Source organism: Mastacembelus armatus, chromosome 7, assembly GCF_900324485.2.
Source record: "Mastacembelus armatus chromosome 7, fMasArm1.2, whole genome shotgun sequence".
NCBI classification, from domain to species: Eukaryota; Metazoa; Chordata; class Actinopteri; order Synbranchiformes; family Mastacembelidae; genus Mastacembelus; species Mastacembelus armatus.
Window position 1 is genome coordinate 18,731,072 of NC_046639.1, and position 21,159 is coordinate 18,752,230.

The 21,159-nt window shown below is 41.3% G+C and overlaps 2 protein-coding genes across 5 annotated transcripts; one reads left to right on the top strand and one right to left on the bottom strand.

Moving 5' to 3' along the window:
- The first annotated feature begins 946 nt into the window (after positions 1-946).
- On the top strand, positions 947-14,545 carry plod1a (procollagen-lysine, 2-oxoglutarate 5-dioxygenase 1a). Of its 3 annotated transcripts, none has more exons than XM_026332141.2 (19): positions 947-1,316; positions 3,434-3,525; positions 3,815-3,948; positions 5,543-5,706; positions 6,566-6,678; positions 7,048-7,111; positions 7,476-7,573; positions 7,711-7,812; positions 7,940-8,071; positions 8,678-8,799; positions 8,908-9,012; positions 9,191-9,316; positions 9,413-9,554; positions 9,661-9,774; positions 10,572-10,637; positions 10,804-10,908; positions 11,015-11,161; positions 12,018-12,143; positions 13,755-14,545. In XM_026332141.2, exons 1-19 carry the CDS (start codon positions 1,226-1,228, stop codon positions 13,908-13,910), a joined length of 2,199 nt encoding a protein of 732 aa, XP_026187926.1. In that variant the 5' UTR covers positions 947-1,225; the 3' UTR covers positions 13,911-14,545. The 3 variants fall into 3 exon arrangements, with proteins under 3 accessions (XP_026187926.1, XP_026187927.1, XP_026187925.1); XM_026332140.2 differs by lacking the exon at positions 12,018-12,143 and adding an exon at positions 12,379-12,504 and having other exon boundaries at positions 949-1,316; XM_026332142.2 differs by lacking the exons at positions 12,018-12,143; positions 13,755-14,545 and adding an exon at positions 11,256-12,011 and having other exon boundaries at positions 948-1,316.
- Positions 14,546-14,641: 96 nt separating this feature from the next.
- Positions 14,642-21,004, bottom strand: tpx2 (TPX2 microtubule nucleation factor). Of its 2 annotated transcripts, none has more exons than XM_026332145.1 (17): positions 20,899-21,004; positions 20,263-20,408; positions 19,628-19,747; positions 19,197-19,305; positions 18,819-18,875; positions 18,485-18,634; positions 18,092-18,201; positions 17,789-17,937; positions 17,525-17,696; positions 17,296-17,434; positions 16,801-17,029; positions 16,595-16,690; positions 16,323-16,496; positions 16,095-16,241; positions 15,910-16,021; positions 15,071-15,237; positions 14,642-14,924 (listed from the first exon to the last, which is right to left on the bottom strand). In XM_026332145.1, exons 2-17 carry the CDS (start codon positions 20,372-20,374, stop codon positions 14,814-14,816), a joined length of 2,154 nt encoding a protein of 717 aa, XP_026187930.1. In that variant the 5' UTR covers positions 20,375-20,408; positions 20,899-21,004; the 3' UTR covers positions 14,642-14,813. The 2 variants fall into 2 exon arrangements, with proteins under 2 accessions (XP_026187930.1, XP_026187929.1); XM_026332144.1 differs by having other exon boundaries at positions 14,644-14,924; positions 15,071-15,255.
- Between the last annotated feature and the right edge of the window lie 155 nt (positions 21,005-21,159).

The following is a 21,159-nucleotide window of genomic DNA, read 5'->3' on the forward strand; positions in this document are numbered from 1 at the left end:
GCTTATTAACCACTTTTAAACAAATCTGGTTTTTATCGTAACATTCCATAGACATATGAAAAATAATTTCATATAAACAGTGCAATAAGATGAATACAACTTTCTTCACTTTCTTAGTAAATCTCTTGGCAATAACTCTAAACTATTTGTTTAGGGCTAAACAGCGAAACGCAAGGCTGGATTACCCGGTGGGTAAAATCAGAAACTGCCCCGTGATTCCCTTGGGTCCCAAAAGTCACTGCATGTCAGCTGGTTGTTTGATTAACTGCATCTTTCTGTACAAAGTTAAAGTTTACACCACTGAAGTGCAGCGTAGTCTAAAGCAGGTCATTCATCTCCATGATGATGATGATGATGTTGATGATGATGATGATAATGATGATGATGATGATGATAATGATGACGATAATGATTATTATTATGATTATTATCAGGTGATTCTTATTATTATTATTAACAATATTATTAATGTTAATATTATTTATAAATTAATCTGTTAATTATATTAATATTATTATTTTAAAAGACAAACAATGAAACAGTATTTGGATGACCATATGAACGCTGCAGGTTTTGCTCGTCCTCTCCCTTGGATTAAATTGCACCGTTTTTCATTGTAGTGTATTTCCCGTATTTAATTTGCCCTCATTGTTATGGATGAGGCCTGTCTTTTCATATCATACCTGTCCTGTGTAAATTATTCTTTCTTGTATTACTCCTCATATCTCCAGTGTTAATGCAGGCGATGTTTTTACAGTTCACCGTGTTATAATGACTTAATAAAAGTGAATAGAGGCTTCTCTGGGACTACACGCTACGTGCAAGTGCTCATGTCTGCACAACAGCTGGATCAAACAGCTTTTTTCCCCATTTCGGAAGAAATGGGCGTTGCAGAAGCACATAACACAGGGGCCTTTTGTATTTGTATTAAATTCAAATGAAAAAAAAGAATCCCTCTATATCCGTGCATAGAAAGTACTAGTACTCCAATACTCGTGTTTTTACCGCTTTTATTATTATTGTAGTGCAGTTGCAGTTGTTTGTCCGTGTGTGTGGGGGGAGAGACACAGACAAACACAGGCACGGAGGGGGGAGAGAGAGCAGGCGGTGCTGCGGAGTTAACACAATCCTGTAAAGTTCCTCTTCTTCGTGGGATCCGCTATAAAGCCCGCAGCTCGGTTTTCAACTGGATTCCTGAACGGATCTCAACTTTAACCGGGCAAATATGAGGCTTTCGTCCTTGCTGCTGTTCCCAGGGGTTCTGGTCTGTGCACTTTTCTGTCTGACAAGCTGCGAAGAGCAGCGGATCCCCGAAGGTAAGTCCGGAGACCCCACGACCTCGAACACAACAAGCATTTGTTGGAGCAAAGGTGCGCAAGTTGGGTCACTAAGACCTGGAGTTTGTGCAGACCTGGGGACTCCAGCTGGGCCTGGTTCTGTCTGGCAGTAGACTAACACACTGTGGTAGAAGGTTCGGGAAGAGTCTGTAGGAAAGAGGGAATAGGGAGTGTGTGTTCTGTGATTTCTTGAATGGCACCACCCCGTCAGAAAACACAACAGTAATTTAACCTCCACAAAAGTTATTGGCCACGTTTTTTGCATTTTGTGTGTTGATTCTTCCGATCTTAAAGACTAATTTCATAAAAATGAATGGGGTTTGCATTAAAACTTCTTCTTCATGTGAAAGACAAACTGCACGTAGGAGCTGAGGACCTCCATGCCGCTGACGTGGACCGGGCTGCTCTCTACGCGGCTATTAATACAGACACCTAAACCTCAACTCAGTTACTAGTTTATTAAGTACAGCAGGGTAAACAATAATGCAGGATAATACAGCTGCTGATTCACTGGATGATCGTTCTGGATTACTGTTGAATTGGGTTCAACTAAATTACTGTTGAATTGGGTTAAACTAAATTACTGTTGAAATGGGTTAAACTGGATTACTGTTGAATTAGGTTAAACTGGATTACTGTTGAATTGGGTTAAACTAAATTACTGTTGAATTGGGTTAAACTGGATTACTGTTGAATTAGGTTAAACTGGATTACTGTTGAATTGGGTTAAACTGGATTACTGTTGAATTGGGTTAAACTAAATTACTGTTGAAATGGGTTAAACTGGATTACTGTTGAATTGGGTTAAACTGGATTACTGTTGAATTAGGTTAAACTGGATTACTGTTGAATTGGGTTAAACTGGATTACTGTTGAATTGGGTTAAACTGGATTACTTTTGAATTGGGTTAAACTAAATTACTGTTGAAATGGGTTAAACTGGATTACTGTTGAATTAGGTTAAACTGGATTACTGTTGAATTAGGTTAAACTAAATTACTGTTGAAATGGGTTAAACTGGATTACTGTGTTGAATAAGGTTAAACTGGATTACTGTTGAAATGGGTTAAAGTGTTGATTAGTCTCAGTGATGTAAATGTAGGGGTAGAAGGATCAGGAACTACTGTCTGTGTACAGAAATATTACATTCATATTTAAAATAATGACTTAGATCTCCTGTTAGTGCTGTAAGAAGACAACAGGCTACAGCACAGTCTCACCAACTGTAAAATAAATAAGAGGCTACCTTTTCTTAAGATTAGGTCACTTAGAGATTAGGTGAATTAACCATTTCCTGTTAAACTCCCTCGGGGGCCTATCTAGAAATGAATGAATGAAGTAGCTGAAACACGGAATAAAGAGGAAAAGAGGACAAGAAGAAAGAAAATGACACTTTATACGAGAAAACCTTGAAACACGATATTTTTTAATAAAAAACGCTGAAATAGAGATAAGAATTCAGGGCTGAAAAAATTTGATATTTTTGTCTCAGTTTACTGCACTTTTTTACATTAATGCATTAATAAATAAAACTCCCACTTATATTTGTGTTTTTCATAACTCAGCCAACTCTGATCATGTATGTTAATCATAGAAATGAAACATTAATAAAGAATTATTTTTGGACTCATAGAAATCATTCTTACATTATCATCTATCCCTGTTAATAGTCTGTAGCATGGCAGCCCATTAATAAGATGTCAGTTATTACCAGAGTCAGCAGTAATAATGGTAGTTGAATAAAATAATTCTATTTTACACTGAAGAGATGACAGCAATGTTCGCAGGATGGATGATTTCATCAACAAATCATTTTACCACAGGGACAAAAGAACCTTTTGGTACGTGAATAACAGTAAACATCTTAAGACACCTGTTCCTGTTACAGTACATGCACTGCAGTATATTATTACTTTTAACCATGGTTCAGTGTTACACAGCTTCCCTGTTTTAGAATCTGGTTTTTGACCGGGGCGGATCTCATTCCTGTGTTCTCATGCACAGTATATCACAGGATCTGGAGTGTCTGCAAAAACAAATCGAAGATATCTATATCATCATCTTTCTGAATTCCTCTACAATGTTGTGTCTTCTAGAGAATCTTGTAGTTGTCACAGTCGCAACCAAAGAGACAGATGGCTTCAGGCGTTTCTTGAGGTCGGCTAAACACTTCAACTATACTGTCAAGGTAAGATCTCAGTCAAAGTTCCCTTCCTGCTGCTGAGCCATCAAAGCCTCTCTGTCGATTCTTAAAGAAAACAAATCCCTGGTTTTGCCAGTTTTAGTTTTAGCTCTAATGAAATCCAACTTTTATGTCACATACATCTGAGTCACAGAAATAATCCAAAAATAAAGTAGAACGTAGCAAATAATGTATGCATTTTAATCTTGGTGGCAGCAAAGAAGATCATCTGAGGGGAAATCGATTTAAGTGCCTGTTTTCAAGCTGCAGTAAATGGATGTGTGCACGTTTTCAGGTTCTTGGTCGTGGTGAGAAATGGAGAGGAGGCAACTACATGTCAGCTCCAGGAGGAGGACAGAAAGTGCGACTCCTCAAGACAGCTCTGGAGGAGATTAAGAATGAGGATGAAGTCATCCTTTTTATTGACAGGTACCGTTTTCACTGCAGGTGGCGCTTCAGGTTTTATTGCACCTGCCAGATGTGATGCCACATCAACACCCTGGTATTGAAAGGAGCTTTTGCTGAGCACTTTCTAAATCACAGAGGAGAGCTTTTACATTTTTGGCGTTCCTGTCTTCCACACTGTTATTTTGCAGGATCTTGGCAGTTTTTACTGTTTGCTGGTTTGTCTATGCAGGTTGAGTCTTCATTACCACAACACAGCAACCAATAAGCTTTATATAAAGAATATTTATAAAACCATATTTAGTGTCTGTCACCGAGGAGGCAAAAAACTGATTGGTTGGGTTTTGATTTATGGTTTCCCTTATCACACGCTGATTTTTTTCCTTTATTTCATATACACTGGACTGAAAAAACATCACTCTCTTTTATGCACTGGAACGTTAGCTAAGTATTACTCTTCCTGTAGTAAACAATGTAGAATAAAGAGAATGAACATCTTCACATGCGGATAGACGACCACTAACAGCACAAAACCTAAATGTTGGGCTGTTCCTTCAATACCTTGCCACAGGAGACTCCCGGTGCCAGGCTGTCTGCACCAAAGTAACACCCAGCACTTGTGGTAGCCTACATCTACGCAGCTACCACGGCTGTGATAAATGGGAACATATAACTAAACTACATTTAAGCCTAAGTAAAAATTGTGTAGCCAAATTATTCAGAAATAGGCACAAAAAGGCCTCATTTAGATTGTCATCTTACATTGTGAATTACGCACATTTCTCAAATATATCCTCAAAGATAGAGACTGCTCTATACTGAACTCGTAATCTCTCAACTGAGCCTTAGCAGGTTCTAATAAAGTTCTGGAAGCTGATTGGTCAGTCATGCATAAGCGGCAAGAAAGGAAAGTGGGAAGAGAGAGGTCAGAAGTGCAGTTGTTTAGTCCGTAATCCAAAGTCTAATTTTAACACGCAAATTTAAATTATTGCATAAAGGAACAGTTCAATGTTTTGTGAAAAATCCACTGAAACTGAGATCCAGCTTCTCATTCGAGGTGGAAATTACTGGCAGATATAGTTCACTTCAAAAAATTTGTTTTTAACTTAATACTAAATCATAAACATTACTTTCTAAATGTACCTTAGTGCCCACAATAGTAAGTGATGTTATCACCTGCGCCTTTTTATGTCATTATAGTTAAATATGGTGTTTGTAGCCTACTTCATTATATTTAGAGGCGTTCCTAAAATTCTGACCACTTCTAAAAGAGGAGGACATAACTGAATATAATGCAGTCTCATACCAACACTGGCTATAACTATATCAGCCTAGTAATGAACATATATTGAATTCATACATTTTTAGATCTAAAAAATTCTAATTATTGCACCCATGAAATATACAGTAAGTATATAATTAAAAAGACATGCAACACGTAAATCGAGTGTGATGTTTGTTCATTCCAACAGTTTGTTTGATTCCTATAAACACCACATATAAAGAATGCTGCACTCTTATAAACCTTTCAATGGCTTTTACGGTCCCTGGTCCCAAACGAGCTTTAAACTATAACACGCTGTAAATGTTGTCTATTTTCACTTCCTGTTTGTATCAGCTACGATGTGGTTTTCGCCTCGGGTCCCAAAGAGCTGCTCAAGAAGTTCCAGCAGTCCAGACACAAGGTGGTCTTCTCCTCTGAGACCCTGATCTGGCCCGACAGACACCTGGAGGACAAACACCCCCATGTCAGGGAGGGCAACAGGTTTCTGGGCTCCGGGGGTAGGTCCATGTTTTTACAGTGCTATCAGGAAATTCCTGCTTCTTTTGCTCCTAAAACGCTCAGAATCGAGTTGGAAACATGAGCTTTTAGGTTAGAAATGGCTCAAAATGTGCACTGATGCATGTCGTTAAGAGCAAGTTGTGTCTCATTAGACACGTTGCTGACACATGAATACACAATAGAAGCCTTTCCTGTAATACTGAGCTTCGGTTTTGATCTAAGCTTGTAAGAATGGCTCCTGCAGGTAGGAAACAGCAACTTGACGTTAACATGCACATTCCCAAATGTTGGAAGTTGTAGCTTCATTATTAAGATGTTTGAAGTTATAGCAGCTTTATAGACGCAGACACACAGTGAGTTTGGTGGAGTAACACTGATGTATGTAGTATCAACATAACTTTAGTTTGTTTATAAGAAAACAGGCCCCGTCATGCAAAGCTGCAGTCAGTTTCCGAACTTGTGTCACCTTCATATCACAGGTTTCATCGCACAGCTGTGAGGACTTCAGATTCCCAGGCGGAACTCCAAGTTTGGGATATCTGGAATTTCTTGCACTGATGAAAACAGTGATAGTGTCAGAATTGCTTCTCTTCACACAAATTCACCATGTAATACTGCCGAGCGGGTCTCCTAACATCCGTATGTTCACCGGGCTGTAGACTCTCAGTTTTGTTTTAATTACCTGCCACGTGTAGAGGAAGCAGTGTGGCCGTGTTTTTTTTTTTTTTTTATAGGAGGGAAACCAGCAGGTCTACAGTCAGCGGTGGGCCCCACCTGGCAGCACAAACACAGGACTTCATTGTTGTTGAACTAAATATGAAAATGAAAGAGATGAACACATCTATATTGTGTCCTCAGGTTTCATCGGCTACGTCCCCAAAGTCAGGGAGATGGTTTCAGGGTGGACGGGAGAAGACGGCGACAGCGACCAGCTGTTCTTCACCAAGATTTACATTGATCCAGAGAAAAGAGTAAGATTTGTTAACCTTCAGCTTCGTGCTATAAATCAGTTAGATTCTAAATCCAACTTTTCCTCCATGTTTACTCATTTTCTAGACTGTGATTATTCAGACTTTTGAGTACTTTTAACTTGCTGCCAGGGAGACTCTGCACAGATGTTTCACATTAAAACCTTCCAGTAGCTAAATGTGCATAATCCCTCCTGTTCCTAGTAGACTTTTAATTTGAAACATCTGCAGGAAGCTTCACTAATAGAAACTGAAGAGTGACCCTAATTTATTTTTGAATGAGTGAATGAGAATGGATGTAATTTGTTTCTATTATCCCAAACTGTGCTCCTGCATTCGACTTTGTGACTCACGTGTACTTTCACTTTTCAGAAATCCATAAATATCACACTGGACAGTAAATGCAGATTGTTCCAGAACCTGCATGGAGCCCTCGGTGAGTCCGTGAATTTCTTCACCCAGTTTACTCTGCAGCATCCTGCAGCGCACGCTCGTCCACTGCTTGTACGTCACCGATGATCAGATTTTGCACCTCGGTTCTTTTTTATCAGTTTTATCAGTTCTCATCATCAGTTCTCACATGTGGTGATATTTGGTGGAAACTATTGCTCCCTCTGTCTGTGCTGCGTGTCCTGCCAAACAAACCCCAAAGCAAAGCAGGTGGCAGATTACTAATAAAGTACTAAGCGAAAAGGGGTGCCCAAACTTGTGTGTGCAGTTGCGTGAATTGTCTTCCAAACAGTAGAAAGTATAGGAAGCTGGACTCCTCGGTAAATGGTGAACTTGATGTGTGTTTCCAGACGAAGTGGTGCTGAAATTTGAGGATAGTCGGGTACGAGCCAGAAACGTGCTGTACGATACTCTGCCTGTCATCGTCCATGGGAATGGACCAACCAAGGTAAGGAGCAATCAAACATCACATGCTTGCACACCGTGGCCTTGTAAAGTTAGTCAGTGTTCAGTCATTCTCTTCTTTAAGGACTGGTTGTTAGATTCAGATGTAATAACATACAAGGACACACGTTTGTCTTCCAGCTGCAGATGAACTACCTGGGTAACTACATCCCCAACACGTGGACATTTGAGACTGGATGCACAGTGTGTCACGAGGATCTCCGTCCACTCACAACTCTTAAGGTCTGTGATCAGAGCTCCAGTTTTTTTTATTTTTTTATTATTTGTCCAGTGTTTAAATGTCAGCAGCTGAGAAGTGATGAGGCGTTTCTCCTGGAACTCAGATGATGCCTGTTTTTTTGTCCAACAGGAGAGTGAATACCCACTGGTGGTGATCGGCATCTTCATTCAGCAGCCCACCCCCTTTGTGACGGTGTTTTTTGAGCGACTGCTGAAGCTGCAGTATCCCAAGAACAGACTCAAGCTCTTCATTTACAACCAGGTAACAGGATGACTGTGTCCTAACAGTCGAACCCAGGGTTCTGTTGGTACTGTTGAGAGAAAATAATTTCACTTGAACTCAAGGCAAAATTTTAACAAATTACGATGCAGGAGCATATTTTGGGACGTCTTAGTGAAAAAAAACTGAATCAGCAGGACAAGGAAATACACTACACGAAAAAAACAGAAAGAAAAGTGAAATTAGCCTGATTTTCAAAACTTTAAATAACTCACTTAATGTGAACATACATAGACCCCCACTCAAACCTTGGAGGTCCCCTCACTACTCATACACACACTGAATGCATTTCTGAGTAGCCTAGCAATGAAACTATGCATGTACCACATAGAGCCATGACTTGTAGCAACTGTCAATAGTGAGACTGAATAAAGGAATTTATGGGGTTAGTGCTGGTTTTATAATGCCACTTAGACTTTGATTTGCCATCTCAGCCTTGAAAAGCAAACAGTCATAGAAAAGCAAATATACACAAACATGAAAAAAAAAAAACATGCTGTGATCGTAAAGCCCCCGTAGTGAACGCTGCTCTGTTTGTCTCCTGCTCTGTGATGCTTTTCCCATCTGTTCGTTCTCATCTGCCTGCAGGAAGTTCATCACGAGCGTCAGGTCAGCGCTTTCCTGCAGGATCATGGGAGCCTTTACCAGGACGTGAAGCTCATTGGACCGGAAGAGGAAATGGATGGACCTGCCTCCCGCAACCTGGGCTTGTGAGTGACCAGGAAACTATTATTTAATATATATAATATAAGTACACTATTGATATAGATGTATGGATGCGTACATGCTGATCTTACTGTGTCTTTCTGCCCTTGCAGCGATATGTGTCGGAAGGACAAGGACTGCGACTATTTCTTCAGCGTGGACATTGAAGTGGTCTTAAAGAATGAGAACACGCTCAAAATTCTCGTTGAACAAAACCTGCAAGTATATTTCTGAGTAGTGAATGATTATTAATAACCCTGTGCCTGCTGATGACTTTGGACTTTTTGTAGTCACAACCACATGGAGTAAATCTTTTCATTTCTACTACACTGACATATATTTGCATGAGGTGTATTAACGAAGGAGCATAATAACACTCCTTTAACTCTTCCTTAGTCCTGTTGTGGCACCAATGATAACTCGACCTGGTCGACTGTGGAGCAATTTCTGGGGAGCCCTCAGTGCAGACGGTTACTACGCCCGGTCTGAGGACTACGTGGACATAGTTCAAGGACACCGAGAGTAAGTGGCTTAAACCCCGTTCCCTAAATACTTTAGAGGGTTTTAACCACAAAACACCTGATCCTGCTATGTGTCTAACACCGGGCTGTTTTTTAGGGGAGTGTGGAACGTGCCATACGTGTCCAATGTGTACCTGGTGAAGGCCAGTCTGCTTCGGTCAGAGCTCACAGAGTACGAGCTGTTTAACTCAAACATCCTAGACCCTGATATGGCTTACTGCCACAACATACGCAGCAAGGTCAGTGAGAGAAAAGAGGAATGTTAGTTAGTTAGTTTGGTTGGTTTCAGTTATAATTGATCTAAAAGGATTTCTTTCTTTTTTTTTTTTTTTAATTTCCTCTCAGGAAATCTTCATGTACGTAACCAACATGCACAGTTTCGGTCGCATCCTATCAACTGAAAACTATCAGACCAACCATCTTCATAATGACCTGTGGCAGATCTTCGAAAACCCACTGGTTAGTGTCGGCAGTGCCCTGTTAATGTTACTGGTTGTTGTGGTAGATATAATATTTTATAACCAACAAATAAATTCTGACACTTTGATACAGGTTAAGTTCAGAATTTTTGGTTTCTGCAGTATCAAAAGTCATTAAAGTGAGTCCCACCTTTACCAGCTGCAGCTTTAATTGTAATTCAAAAATATAATTCTGGTGTATAATCATCATGGTAAACAGAAATAATGACTTGTTTTTGTGCTTTTACTTATGTACGTTTTTGAATGAAGGACTTTTTCTCACTGTTTAATTCTTCTATAAATAATTCACCCATCACTGCCATGCATGAAACAAAGTTAGTCTGATCCCAATGTTCCGCAACAACATTACCATCATCATTATTATTGAACATTATCAGCTTTGTGATGATGATGGATCCTCCATAACGTCTATATATTCACCACATACATGTTTCTGTGTTTTTCGTTTGTCTTTTAAACTCACAAAAATTCTTGCATTGACTTGTCAGCTAATGAAGTAATTAAGTATAATTGAAGCACATGGTGGAAGTAATTAAGTATAATTGAAGCACATGGTGGAAGTAATTAAGTATAATTGAAGCACATGGTGAAAGTAAGAAGGAATCACACTGTTTGTGCACTTATTTCATTTTTTCATGATGCATGTATGATGCAAATCTGCAACGTGGCCTCGTCAGCTGCAGGATATTGAGTGTGAACATGTTGTGTGTGTGTGTGTGTGTGTGTGTGTGTTTGTGTGTGTGCTCTGAACGGTCCGTGTGCTGTGTGTTTCTTCAGGACTGGGAGGAGCGCTACATCCACGAGAACTACACTCACATCATGAAAGACAAGCTGATTGAAACGGTGAGTTACAAGAGTTATATGAGCTGAACGCTTCTCCTGTGCTGCTCAGAAATACTGGATGTTAAAAAGTCACACATTAAAGTTTATATTACCAATAACTAAAAAGTGAGACTTTGCGGCCGGTGTGTGCAGTTTTTGTTGAATGTGCTGCTCTTCCGTCCCACAGCCTTGTCCTGATGTGTACTGGTTCCCAGTTTTCTCTGAAGTCGCTTGTAACCACCTTGTTGAAGAAATGGAGAACTATGGGAAGTGGTCAGGAGGAGGAAATATGGTATGTTATAAGGAAGAGTGTACGGCTGTTTTTTCTTTCCTTGTGCATCCGTGCTGTGATTGTGAGAATAAATCACTGGGTACTGAGTGATTTTCTTGTTTCTCAGGACAAGAGAATCCAAGGCGGCTATGAGAACGTGCCCACCATTGATATCCACATGAACCAAGTCAACTATGACAAGGAATGGCGAAAATTCTTACTGGAGTATATTGCACCGATAACGGAGAAAATGTTTCCTGGTTACTACACAACGGTAAGACGTCTGAACAAAACCATCAATGTCACACGTGAGATGAAATTAGGAAGGAAATCTGAGCTCTCCATGTCTCTAACAATTATATCCTCAGAAATGAGTCAAGAAATAAATAAAAACATCAGAAGAAGAAGCAGGTAACACTCAGATTTAAGCAGAGAAGCAGAATCTACTCTGGAGCATTGGGATCTAACACTAACCTGTTTTCTGCACAGACTGTGTCAGGTGTATTTTGGGGCATTAAACTTATCAGCACAGAGCAACTGTAACAGAAAAAATGAGAACCTGTTCATTCTTATTAATGATCAGGTGATTGATCATTAGCTGTTTTAATAACTGATCAATCACTTAGCTGACAAAGACGTATTTAACCCTCTGCTGTTAATGTGGGTATGTGTATATTTCATCTTTCATAATTTATGGACTGACTGAATAATGAAACACAATGAACCTCCTGCAAGAACAGTTTTGAACTTAGAACAGAGCAGGAACCGGGACAGAGGGCTGGTGACAAATAAAAACCTCTCAGTAAACTGGCAGCCATGATGATGATCTGCTGAACAGAATCATTTGTTTGACATTAAGGGTGTTATATGTTCATTCAGGTGGAGCCATTATAACCAGTCCCACCAGTTTGTTTCCACCTCTGGAGAAAAACCTCACGTCTCGTGAATGTTGTTAGTAGTTGAGAGAAAATCGGTGGATGCCACAAATTCTCTTTGTATGAGCCACTTGAGAACGAATCTGTTCCGTACGTCCGGTTCTTGCACGAGGTCGACTGTGTAAGTCAAAATGACAGGGTCGGAGCTGCTGATCCGGTGTGTGTTCTGTTGACTGACCTGTCTTTCCCCATCAGTGCTCCACTCCCTTGAACTTTGTAGTGAGGTACAAACCGGACGAGCAGCCCCTGCTCGTGCCTCACCACGACGCCTCTACATTCACTATTAACATAGCTCTGAACAGCAAAGGCGTTGACTACCAGGTAAATGAAGAGGCAGGTAATAGACCCTACAGGACATGATGATGCAGGCGGTCTGTACCTCGCTCTCTCTCTCTCTCTCTGCTTCTCTGCTCCACCTCTGGACATGAATGCTGGATCCAGGAACCAAACTAATGCTTTTCTTTGTTGAGCAGCAGCTGTGAAGGTGGCTGTATACATGTCTGAGCGATTTCTACAGGAATGCTTGCATGACTTCTTTCTGTCTGTGTGTTTGCAGGCTCAGTTTGACTTAGCCTTTGTAGTTAGATATAAGCCAGACGAGCAGCCCTCTCTGAGGCCACACCATGATGCCTCCACATTCACTATAAACATTGCACTCAATCACGTGGGAGTTGATTTCCAGGTGAGTGTGTTTAGAGGTTGGTAGAAATCTCACATTTCAATCTCAATTATGGTTACTACCTGCAAAAAGAATGTGATGTTATTAATCCCAAGTACCTGTTTCTATTTGACAGTGAGTTATTTGCAATGGTTTTTATTAGCTGATAGTTTTCTGTTTCTGGATATTGAGTAAATCCCATCCAGAGACTAAGAGCAACAATGAATGTGGTGTACTCAGTGTAATGTGTGTGAATCCAGAACCTGGTTTAGTTTATTGGTCTGTGTCGTACACCTCCATCGTTGTACAAAAACTATTAAAAACACAGCAGGGAGCCACACCGCTGCACTGGCTCACATGGTTCCTCCTCACCAACAATGGGAGGCCCGTCTTTTTCCAAAAACCAGCTCTAGACGTTGCTGTGAGCAGAGAAAAGCTGGTGGAGCAGTGGAAACAGAGACCAGTGGACTCTTTCTTCCTTCAGAGGCTGTAAAAAGTGACGGCCGTTCTCAGCCACTGGAGCTGGTTTTTGGAAAAAGACAGGGAGGAATTCCAACAGAACAGGTTTAACAAATGATGCATGTTGCTGGAATCCAGTTTCTTGAAAATGGAATGCCATCATAATTCTCTCTTGTTCATCCACATCCTCAATTTTCAGACTTGCCATTTGTCATTTCTGTGTTTGTGAGTCTGTCATCTTTGCATGACACATGAAGCTGAAGCCAGGAGGTGTTTTTTTTGTTTTTTTTTTTTTATTGTCACAGCCAATGTCTTTCTCTGCATCTTCAATGAAGTGGGCCAAACCACTCCTTTAGTGTTGGTTGATGAAACCTGAGAACAAACATTTTCTTTCAGCTGATGAAAGGCAATGCTTTCATGCAGGTTTTTTATAATAAAAGCCCACAAAGGCACGGGAGTGATGATGCCTGTTGGCCCACTTGAAGATTTCTTAATGTGGAAACCTTAGTTGATTGACAGCAGCTTAGCAGTAAAATAAAAGTTGAAATATTGAGACCTTAAATGTTTTTTTTCTGTAAGCCTCCACTTCCTGCCAACTGACTCAAAACATTTAATTGTACATGAAGAAAAAGATTTCAAAAAAAAAAAAAAACTGCAGCTAAAATTAAAGTCCTACACTAATGCAACAGACTGTAACTGCCCTAACCGTGAGATAAAATTCTAAATACATTAAAGACAGGTGATTATTTAAAAGAAATGAAACCACCTGGACCTTCCGGTGTCAGATATTAACATGTGTTGTGTTGTGGATCCAGGGTGGAGGATGCAGATTCCTCCGCTACAACTGCTCCGTCAAAGCTCCCCGTAAAGGCTGGGCCCTCATGCACCCCGGTCGCCTCACCCACTACCACGAAGGCCTGCCAACCACTGCTGGCGTCCGGTACATCGCAGTTTCCTTCGTGGATCCCTGAAAATGGCACAGCTGTACACCTACTCCAAACCAAACACGGTCCTCATCCTGCAGCATCACAGCTGCACCATCATTTCTGATTTAGAAGTGATCATTTTCATTAGACCCTTGTTTTAATTTACAAACTGACAGCCTCTTCAGTTAATTACATGAAAGTTGGGACTTGACACTTTCTTTAGACAACAGGGGTGGAGGAGATGACTGCTGCCAACTTTCCAGTACTTCCATATAGGAAACTGTATAGGGTTATAATCAATTATATCCAGAGCCCCTTGGCTGCAGCTGTGAATCAACCTGGAGGCTTCTGTCTGGTCTGGATCAGAAATCCACTTGTGCCTTGAGCTGAACTTCTCAGGAAATCTGCAAGAGTTCAGCTTAGATATTCTGTCAGAACCTTTTATTGTTCATTTGTACTTCAGTAAGAAAGTTACACAGGCCTTTTTTCTGTAGCCAAAGTTTTCTGGTTTGTTCTCCAGCTGACAAACCTTAAACCTCTTATTTATTTTTTGTATGTTTTATTTTTAAAAATCACACACCCTTATTTTGGAATAAAGAATTTGAGGTTTTATAAATCAGTTTTTCCTGAACTGCCCACCTTTGCTGTTTTAAACAACTTTAATAAATCAGGAAACTCAACTGAAGTGTGTCAGAGCTGTGATTTAACTAGTCAAAAAAGGAAGCAATTAAAGATAAATGAATTTAATGAAATTGAATTAGAACAAATACATGTGGTGGTACACAACCATGTTTGACATATTTTAAATGTTTATTTGGAAGTTAAGACAGCAAAGTTAAAAACTATTTAAAAAAAAATGGAGGAAAAAAAAAAAAAAAAAAAAAAAAACAACCTTAAAAGTCAAAATACACTATTTACAACTTTCTGAATGGAGTGAAGCACAGGGCTTTACAAACGGAAGCGGTCAGAGAAGTTCGGTGATTGAGGAACTGTGAGAGGAATCTCACTCTTCTTCACTGCAACAGCTTTGTAGTGCCTGATGGGTTGTGCCTTGTGAACCTGCAGACGAAGGGGGGGGGGGGGGGGGGGGGGGGGAGAAAAAGGTCAGTGTGTAGATAGACCAACCCTTCCAGGTGGACCTTCACAATACTGCTGACATCACTGGAAATTCTGTCATTTTTCCAAATTGAGTGTTTTGCAGAGACCTGCTCTTGCCGCAGCCTGGCGATCTCTTCCTTCTCCCTCTTCTCCTCCTCCTGTCTCTGCTCCTCCTCCATAAGTGCCCTGAGAGCCTCTCTCTCACTGGCCTGTCGTTCATACTCCTGCCGCTCACGGGCCCGTCGCTCCGTTGACAGCTCAAAGGCCTCCACAACTGTAGAAGAATTAATGCCTTCTCAAGCATGCCAGGACAGATTTTAGCAAAAGCAACAGAAAGACAGTTACAAGATGAAGAATGCTTCAGCCTCACAGCACAGACTGAAGCATTCCTCATGGTTTACACACTTTCACATTACATCAGGACAAATCACACACATGGAAGTGTTTACTTTAATTTGGTTGACTGTGTGACCATCTTTAAATATTCTCTCTCAAAGGAAGCTTTAAAGACTTCCAACAGTTAATGTGGGCCTACAGTCTGACAGGCTTAGCTGGCAGGCTACACAAACTTCAGTTAACTTCTGACAAATACCGACACTTGCTGCCACTTTGAGGTCCACAAAGCTAAGAGTACTGCAGTCAGTCTCAAATCCAACCTTCAGTAACATTATGTTTGGTCTTTGTTTAAGCAGATGTTGGAACATAATGAGGTTATGCCAAGCCTAGAGAGGTCACCTGTTTCAGTAAGATACTAAAGGAATACCAGAATTATTTAGCTGCACCAAAACCAGCTGCAGTGCCCCAAGCTGCTCTGTGGGACAAACTGATACTAGGTGCCATCAGTCACTCAATTGAACATTGTTCCAGAGGAGGCCAAAGGCTTGAGCAAAGCCACAGCAAGCCACAGTCAGTAATTTGTGTCAGCTCTGCATGTTAGTGGTCTTACCAACGGCAGTGTGGATCTCCTTTTTTGGTTGGAAAGGCTCTTTATGGGTGACTGTGTTGGGCCTGGCTTTAAATGTCGCAGCTTCCTCAAGTTGTTTCTGCTCTTCTTTCACCTACAATAGAAAACAGGTCAATGTATGCTTGAGAATGAAAGCTGCTGGGAAACAGTAGCAGATCATGTCACACCATCTGTTCCCAGCGACTGCTCTTCACAGCTCCCCGTTCCTCAACAAGCAGTTTGAAAGGCTCAGGCTTTGTGGGCTGCAGCTTCTTCTTCTCAGGGAGAACCACAGTGTCAAAGTCAGGCAGGGGCTGGGCCTTGAACTGTGGAACCTGGAAAGTTTCAAAAGATGATGAGAAAGTGAAGAAACATGGTTCTTAGTGTGAGAATGCAGATTCAGAGTGCATGACAACCTCTTCATTTTGCATCTCTTCCAGTCTTTTCTCCTTCAATGCCCTCCTCTCACGGTCCCTCTCTTCAAAGGAGAACGGACACACTTCCACATGGTGGCTCTCCGGCAGCTGGGGCTTGAAGGGAAGGCCAAAGTGTGGCACTGGAGGGGCCTTGATCACTGCAGGTTCTTTAACCTGAAAGGGTATGGCACAGTAGAGAGGTTGTTAATGTCTATTAAGTGACTAGAAGGCAGGAGAAAAGAGCAGGGGCTGAATTAAAGAAACATTCTTACTTCCTCAACCTTGCGGTCCATACGAATCCTCCTCTTGAGAGCAAAAGCTGGAGACTCTGGAACAGTTGGATGCAGAATCTTCTTCTCTGGGACTCCCTGTTAACAGACGGAAAATCCCATTACTGCATTCTCACCTGGAGCTTTACAAAAACCTGTCTGCATAAAGTTTTGTATTTGACACTGCTGGGGGCAGGATTTAAACTCACCACAACTCCTTCCAAAATCTTTTTGGGCAGAGGCTGAGATTTAAAGGTGTGTGGCTGCTGCTCCTCATCATCCTCCTGAGGCTTCTTGGCAGCTCCTCTCTCCTGCAGCCTTTTCTCAATCTGAAGCTCAAAGCCTTCAGGCATGGTGGGTTCCTTCACTGCTGGCTTTTTTAACACCTCTGCACCCTCCAGTATTTTCTTGTTCAGCTCCAGGGCCTTGAACTTAATCCTGAGATTAAAAACAGTTAATCAGCACCGGAAATTCATGTCGTTAAATTCCTGACAGAAGAAACACTAAGCAAAGTCAGAATTCCTGTTAAATGTCACTATAGATTTCACAATCTGACACCTGGAAATTTAAAAAAAAAAAAAAAAAAAACACACCAAAGTAACCACTCTTCCTGATAGCCCACTTCCACCTAGTCATATTGTCAAAGTTGGCTCTGCTCAGTTTCTAACCCCAATGACACATGTAGGGTAAATAAAGGTCCTTACTTCTTGAGTTTGTCCACCTCTTCAGCCTCCAAGTCAGCACTGCTCTTCACAGCGGGTGGCCGATTTCTCTGGCGGGTCATAAGGTGTGGGGTATGAGGCTGGGTGAGCTTAAGGTGGTCAACCTTCACAGGGGATGGTCCTGGTGGGCATGATTAAAACCCAGTGATTCAGGTATACACCAAAACCCTCACTTAAACCTGAACTGCTCTAAAAACGAAACTGAGCTCACCTCTCTCCTGACACTTGCGACTGCGCAGATGGTAGCGTTCAGGGGTTCGTTTCTGGAACTGCTCGATCCTCTGAGCCATGGGCACGTAGGCCTCTGGCTCATCCCTCTTCCTTTTGTTGGTTGCTGAAAGGTTAAATGGCTTGGGTACTGTAGCACCTTTCATAGCCTTTGCCTACAAAAGGAAAAAGCCACATTTGATTAGTCAGGTCACAAGTGTTTTGTCCACTCATGCTGCAGTATAACGAAGATGTTATCAGTACTTACAGGGGAGGAGGGTTTGCGGAGCTGAGAGATAAAGTCCATGTCTTTATGAGCTGTGCTGGATGAAGTGCTTGCCTTCACACGAGTGTCTGTGCTGAAGTGGAACTCCTTTGGCACTGTTGTGGAGAGGACTGTCTTTTTTGGTGGTGGATCTGAAATAGCAGTGATTATCCATTAAGGAAGGCAAAGGAACCAAAAATCACAACTTTCAGGTTGTAAACAGTTCGTCTGCTGCGCTGCCCTGCACCCCCCCCCCCAAAAAAAGACTGATGGCAAAAATAAATAAAGCCAGCAACATCTACTTACTTCCAGCAAGAGCAGCTTTGTAGCTGGCCTCGTTCTTCTTGCGCTGTAGAGCCACTTCTTTCTGGAGGTAACGAATGCGCTCCAGCTCCTGCTGTTCAGAGCTAGTCAGCCTGTTTGGACATGACAAAATAGCTTTAATTTTCTGTCTTTAAAGTGGAAACCCTCATATTCAACACCAATTTCCCCTCCATACTGCAATTCTGGTCAGGATGTAAAGTTCATAAGTGTTCCAAATTCCAAGTTGATTTTGTAGTCCTATATACAGCACAATGTACTGAAGCCATCAGGGGAAGAATTTCAACATGGAACCAACATTCTGCAGGCAACACTACTTGTTCCTATAATGTCACTCTAACTTCAGCTGTGCCCAAGAAACACTTATGGCAGACCCACTCTCTGCTTGTAGTGGTGGAAACTGCTTCCGGGGTCTTGGGTGCAGGTCTGGGATTTACTCCATTCCTGCGGAGACTGGCCCTGGAAGCCTGTTGCACACTCCTTCGAAGTACACCACTGGACTTCCTGGCTGGTTTGACAACAGGACTCCTAGAGCAAAATAGCTACAGGTAAAACTTCAAAGTGAAAAGTAGTGCGATTTTTTTTTTTTGCATAGCCCCCAACAATCTGTGTTAAGAGTCTATGCAGCATCTTTGTAAAGTTCAGAGACTTACTGCTGTGAAGGTGAAAAACCTTTATAAAAAAAAATGTAAGGACAGTTGATGGCACTTACTTTCTGTGTTTCTTTGAAGGTGGTGCAGCTGATGATCCCTCTTTGCGTTTTAAAATCCTTAAAGACAATATATTTAGAGTGAATTAAACAAATTGAGATGCTATGGTTAATCTCAAGTACAGTTCACTGAATACATAAAGTTTACAACCAGATATTAGCTATAAAGCTGAATGACATTGACTTGGCTTGTGCACTCTCACATGGTGTAATGCAATCATGACATCTGATGCAGACTGGAAATGCTTCATTTGACAAATCATTGTGAAGCAATCACAGACTAGTCCACAAAGAGTCAGCTCTCAGTGCCACAGTTTGGTGTATTGTGAAGCCCCATTTTTATACATTGCAGTTTAAGCATAGCCATTATAAGGACTGTACCTGCTTGCTTGGGCAGGGGGTTTGTTAGCAGCTACCCTCGTTTGGGTACCGGTCTGTGCTCCCCAGGATGTGACAATGTTTGAAGGTGGAGACGTGGATGTACTAGGACCTGAAACATTGATCAGTCAATGTTAAGTCATCAGAATTAGTTCCTAAATTAAAATACTAATTTAGAGGGAAAAATACCAGGAGCAAGCTACTTTTCAGAGCCATGATTTAAAATTTATATTTGAGTGGCTCAGTACAGTACTCTCAGACAGCATGAAGCCTGAATACTTATGCAAACCAGTAACAGTAACTTGCAAAAACATGCCTATTGTAATCAATTTCACACCTCTTCAGAAATCACATCGACATGCTTGGGGGCTTTCTTCAAGTATGTTCACATAATTATATTTGGTCTTAGTTAGCAACAGCTAAAGAAAACTAACCAGTATCCACATCTTTGACATGAGGGATCACAATGGCTTTAGGCAGGTTGGGTATATCACTCCTGGCAAAGGGCCAGTCAGACCTGGAAGGTGTAAGTTGAGCTCCATTGGCCTGTTGCTCTATATGAAGGAGACAGTCAAAAGATTAAGTCAATTTTACAGTCATTACTTAATGAGTCAAGTTTTGAAGCTGACTACAGAAAAGCAATCTGAAGACATTTTTAAATCAATCCAAATATTTTCCTAGACGAATTTGCCTATAAATTGCAAGTGATAAGTGCCCAGATTTATCCCACATTGAGTGCATCAAATGATTTGCTGGTCCAAAATTATTCAGCTCAAATTATTCTTTTTACTAACAGTGCCCCCAGGCTGTGTATTACAGCAGCTCCTGCAGGTCATTCATTGCCTATGTTTCGCTCATGCAAAAACAAGAACCGTGTTTTCTACAGAGGCATAGCAGTGATGGGCAGTCCATGTTCTGTCCAGAGCAATTTCCTGTCAGGCTAATAATAAAATAACAGGCGAAATGAATCACATAAAAAGTCAAGTTCCCGTGAAGCTACAAGTAACACTAAGTCTTCAGAGTCCAACAACTCAAATCAGTCATGTTAAAACGCTTCAGGGATACTTACCAAACCAATGGTCGACACTCTCATCGTTCTGCAGCTCTCGAAGATTGACGACGTGGGACGGGGCATCGAATTCGTAGAGCTCAGACGAATCACCCGAGTCTGCTCCGGCCATTACGGTAACCTGAATGTGTTTCTACACAAATCTCCTGAACCAAGAAAGTGACACAACTCTTAGATTAAAAGGAGCTTTTACGGTTTAAGGGTTTAGTCTGCCGCCAAAGAACCTATTTCATTAGTTTACTGTTAACGTTAAGTCCAGTCGGATGAGTTTGCTAGCTTAGCTGGGTGGTTGTAACGTTAACTAGCTACATATTTAACATTAGAAGTGGGGGGGGGGCTTCACCGAAAACAGACATTTCAAAGAGCTTTGGTAAAGTTGGTGAACAGCGTCTGTGAGTCGTATTTTCTTCGCCTAAGGTAGAAAAAGATTGCTAAAAGGAAAAAACAACGGGCTAACTAGCGAACGTTAAACATAACAGACTTGCCACGATCATTATCTAGATTACTAATGTTCCCCTGCTTGTTACTGTCTTTATACTGTTATATAGTTTAATAAGTCGACCTTTGAAGACAAAAACAATCATTAATCTAAAGTCAAACTAAGGATAAATAAGTAAAACTTGTCGAAAAGCTTACCTATACCGTCTGCTCCCGTAGCTACACAGCTGGAACTACATGCAACGCGCGCAGTGCGACGTTAGCATTTAAACTGTCGACTTTTTAAACCAGCCAATGAGTAGCGTCACGTTCGTTTGCTCGAAGCTCATTGGCTCAGACGTACCAACTTCCTGTGGCCTGGTCACACAAAGTCAAAAACCCTAAATACACAAATACACACACATACGGTCTGCAAGGATTGTTAAACCTGTAACACCAAAACCCATACTAGACCTTCCC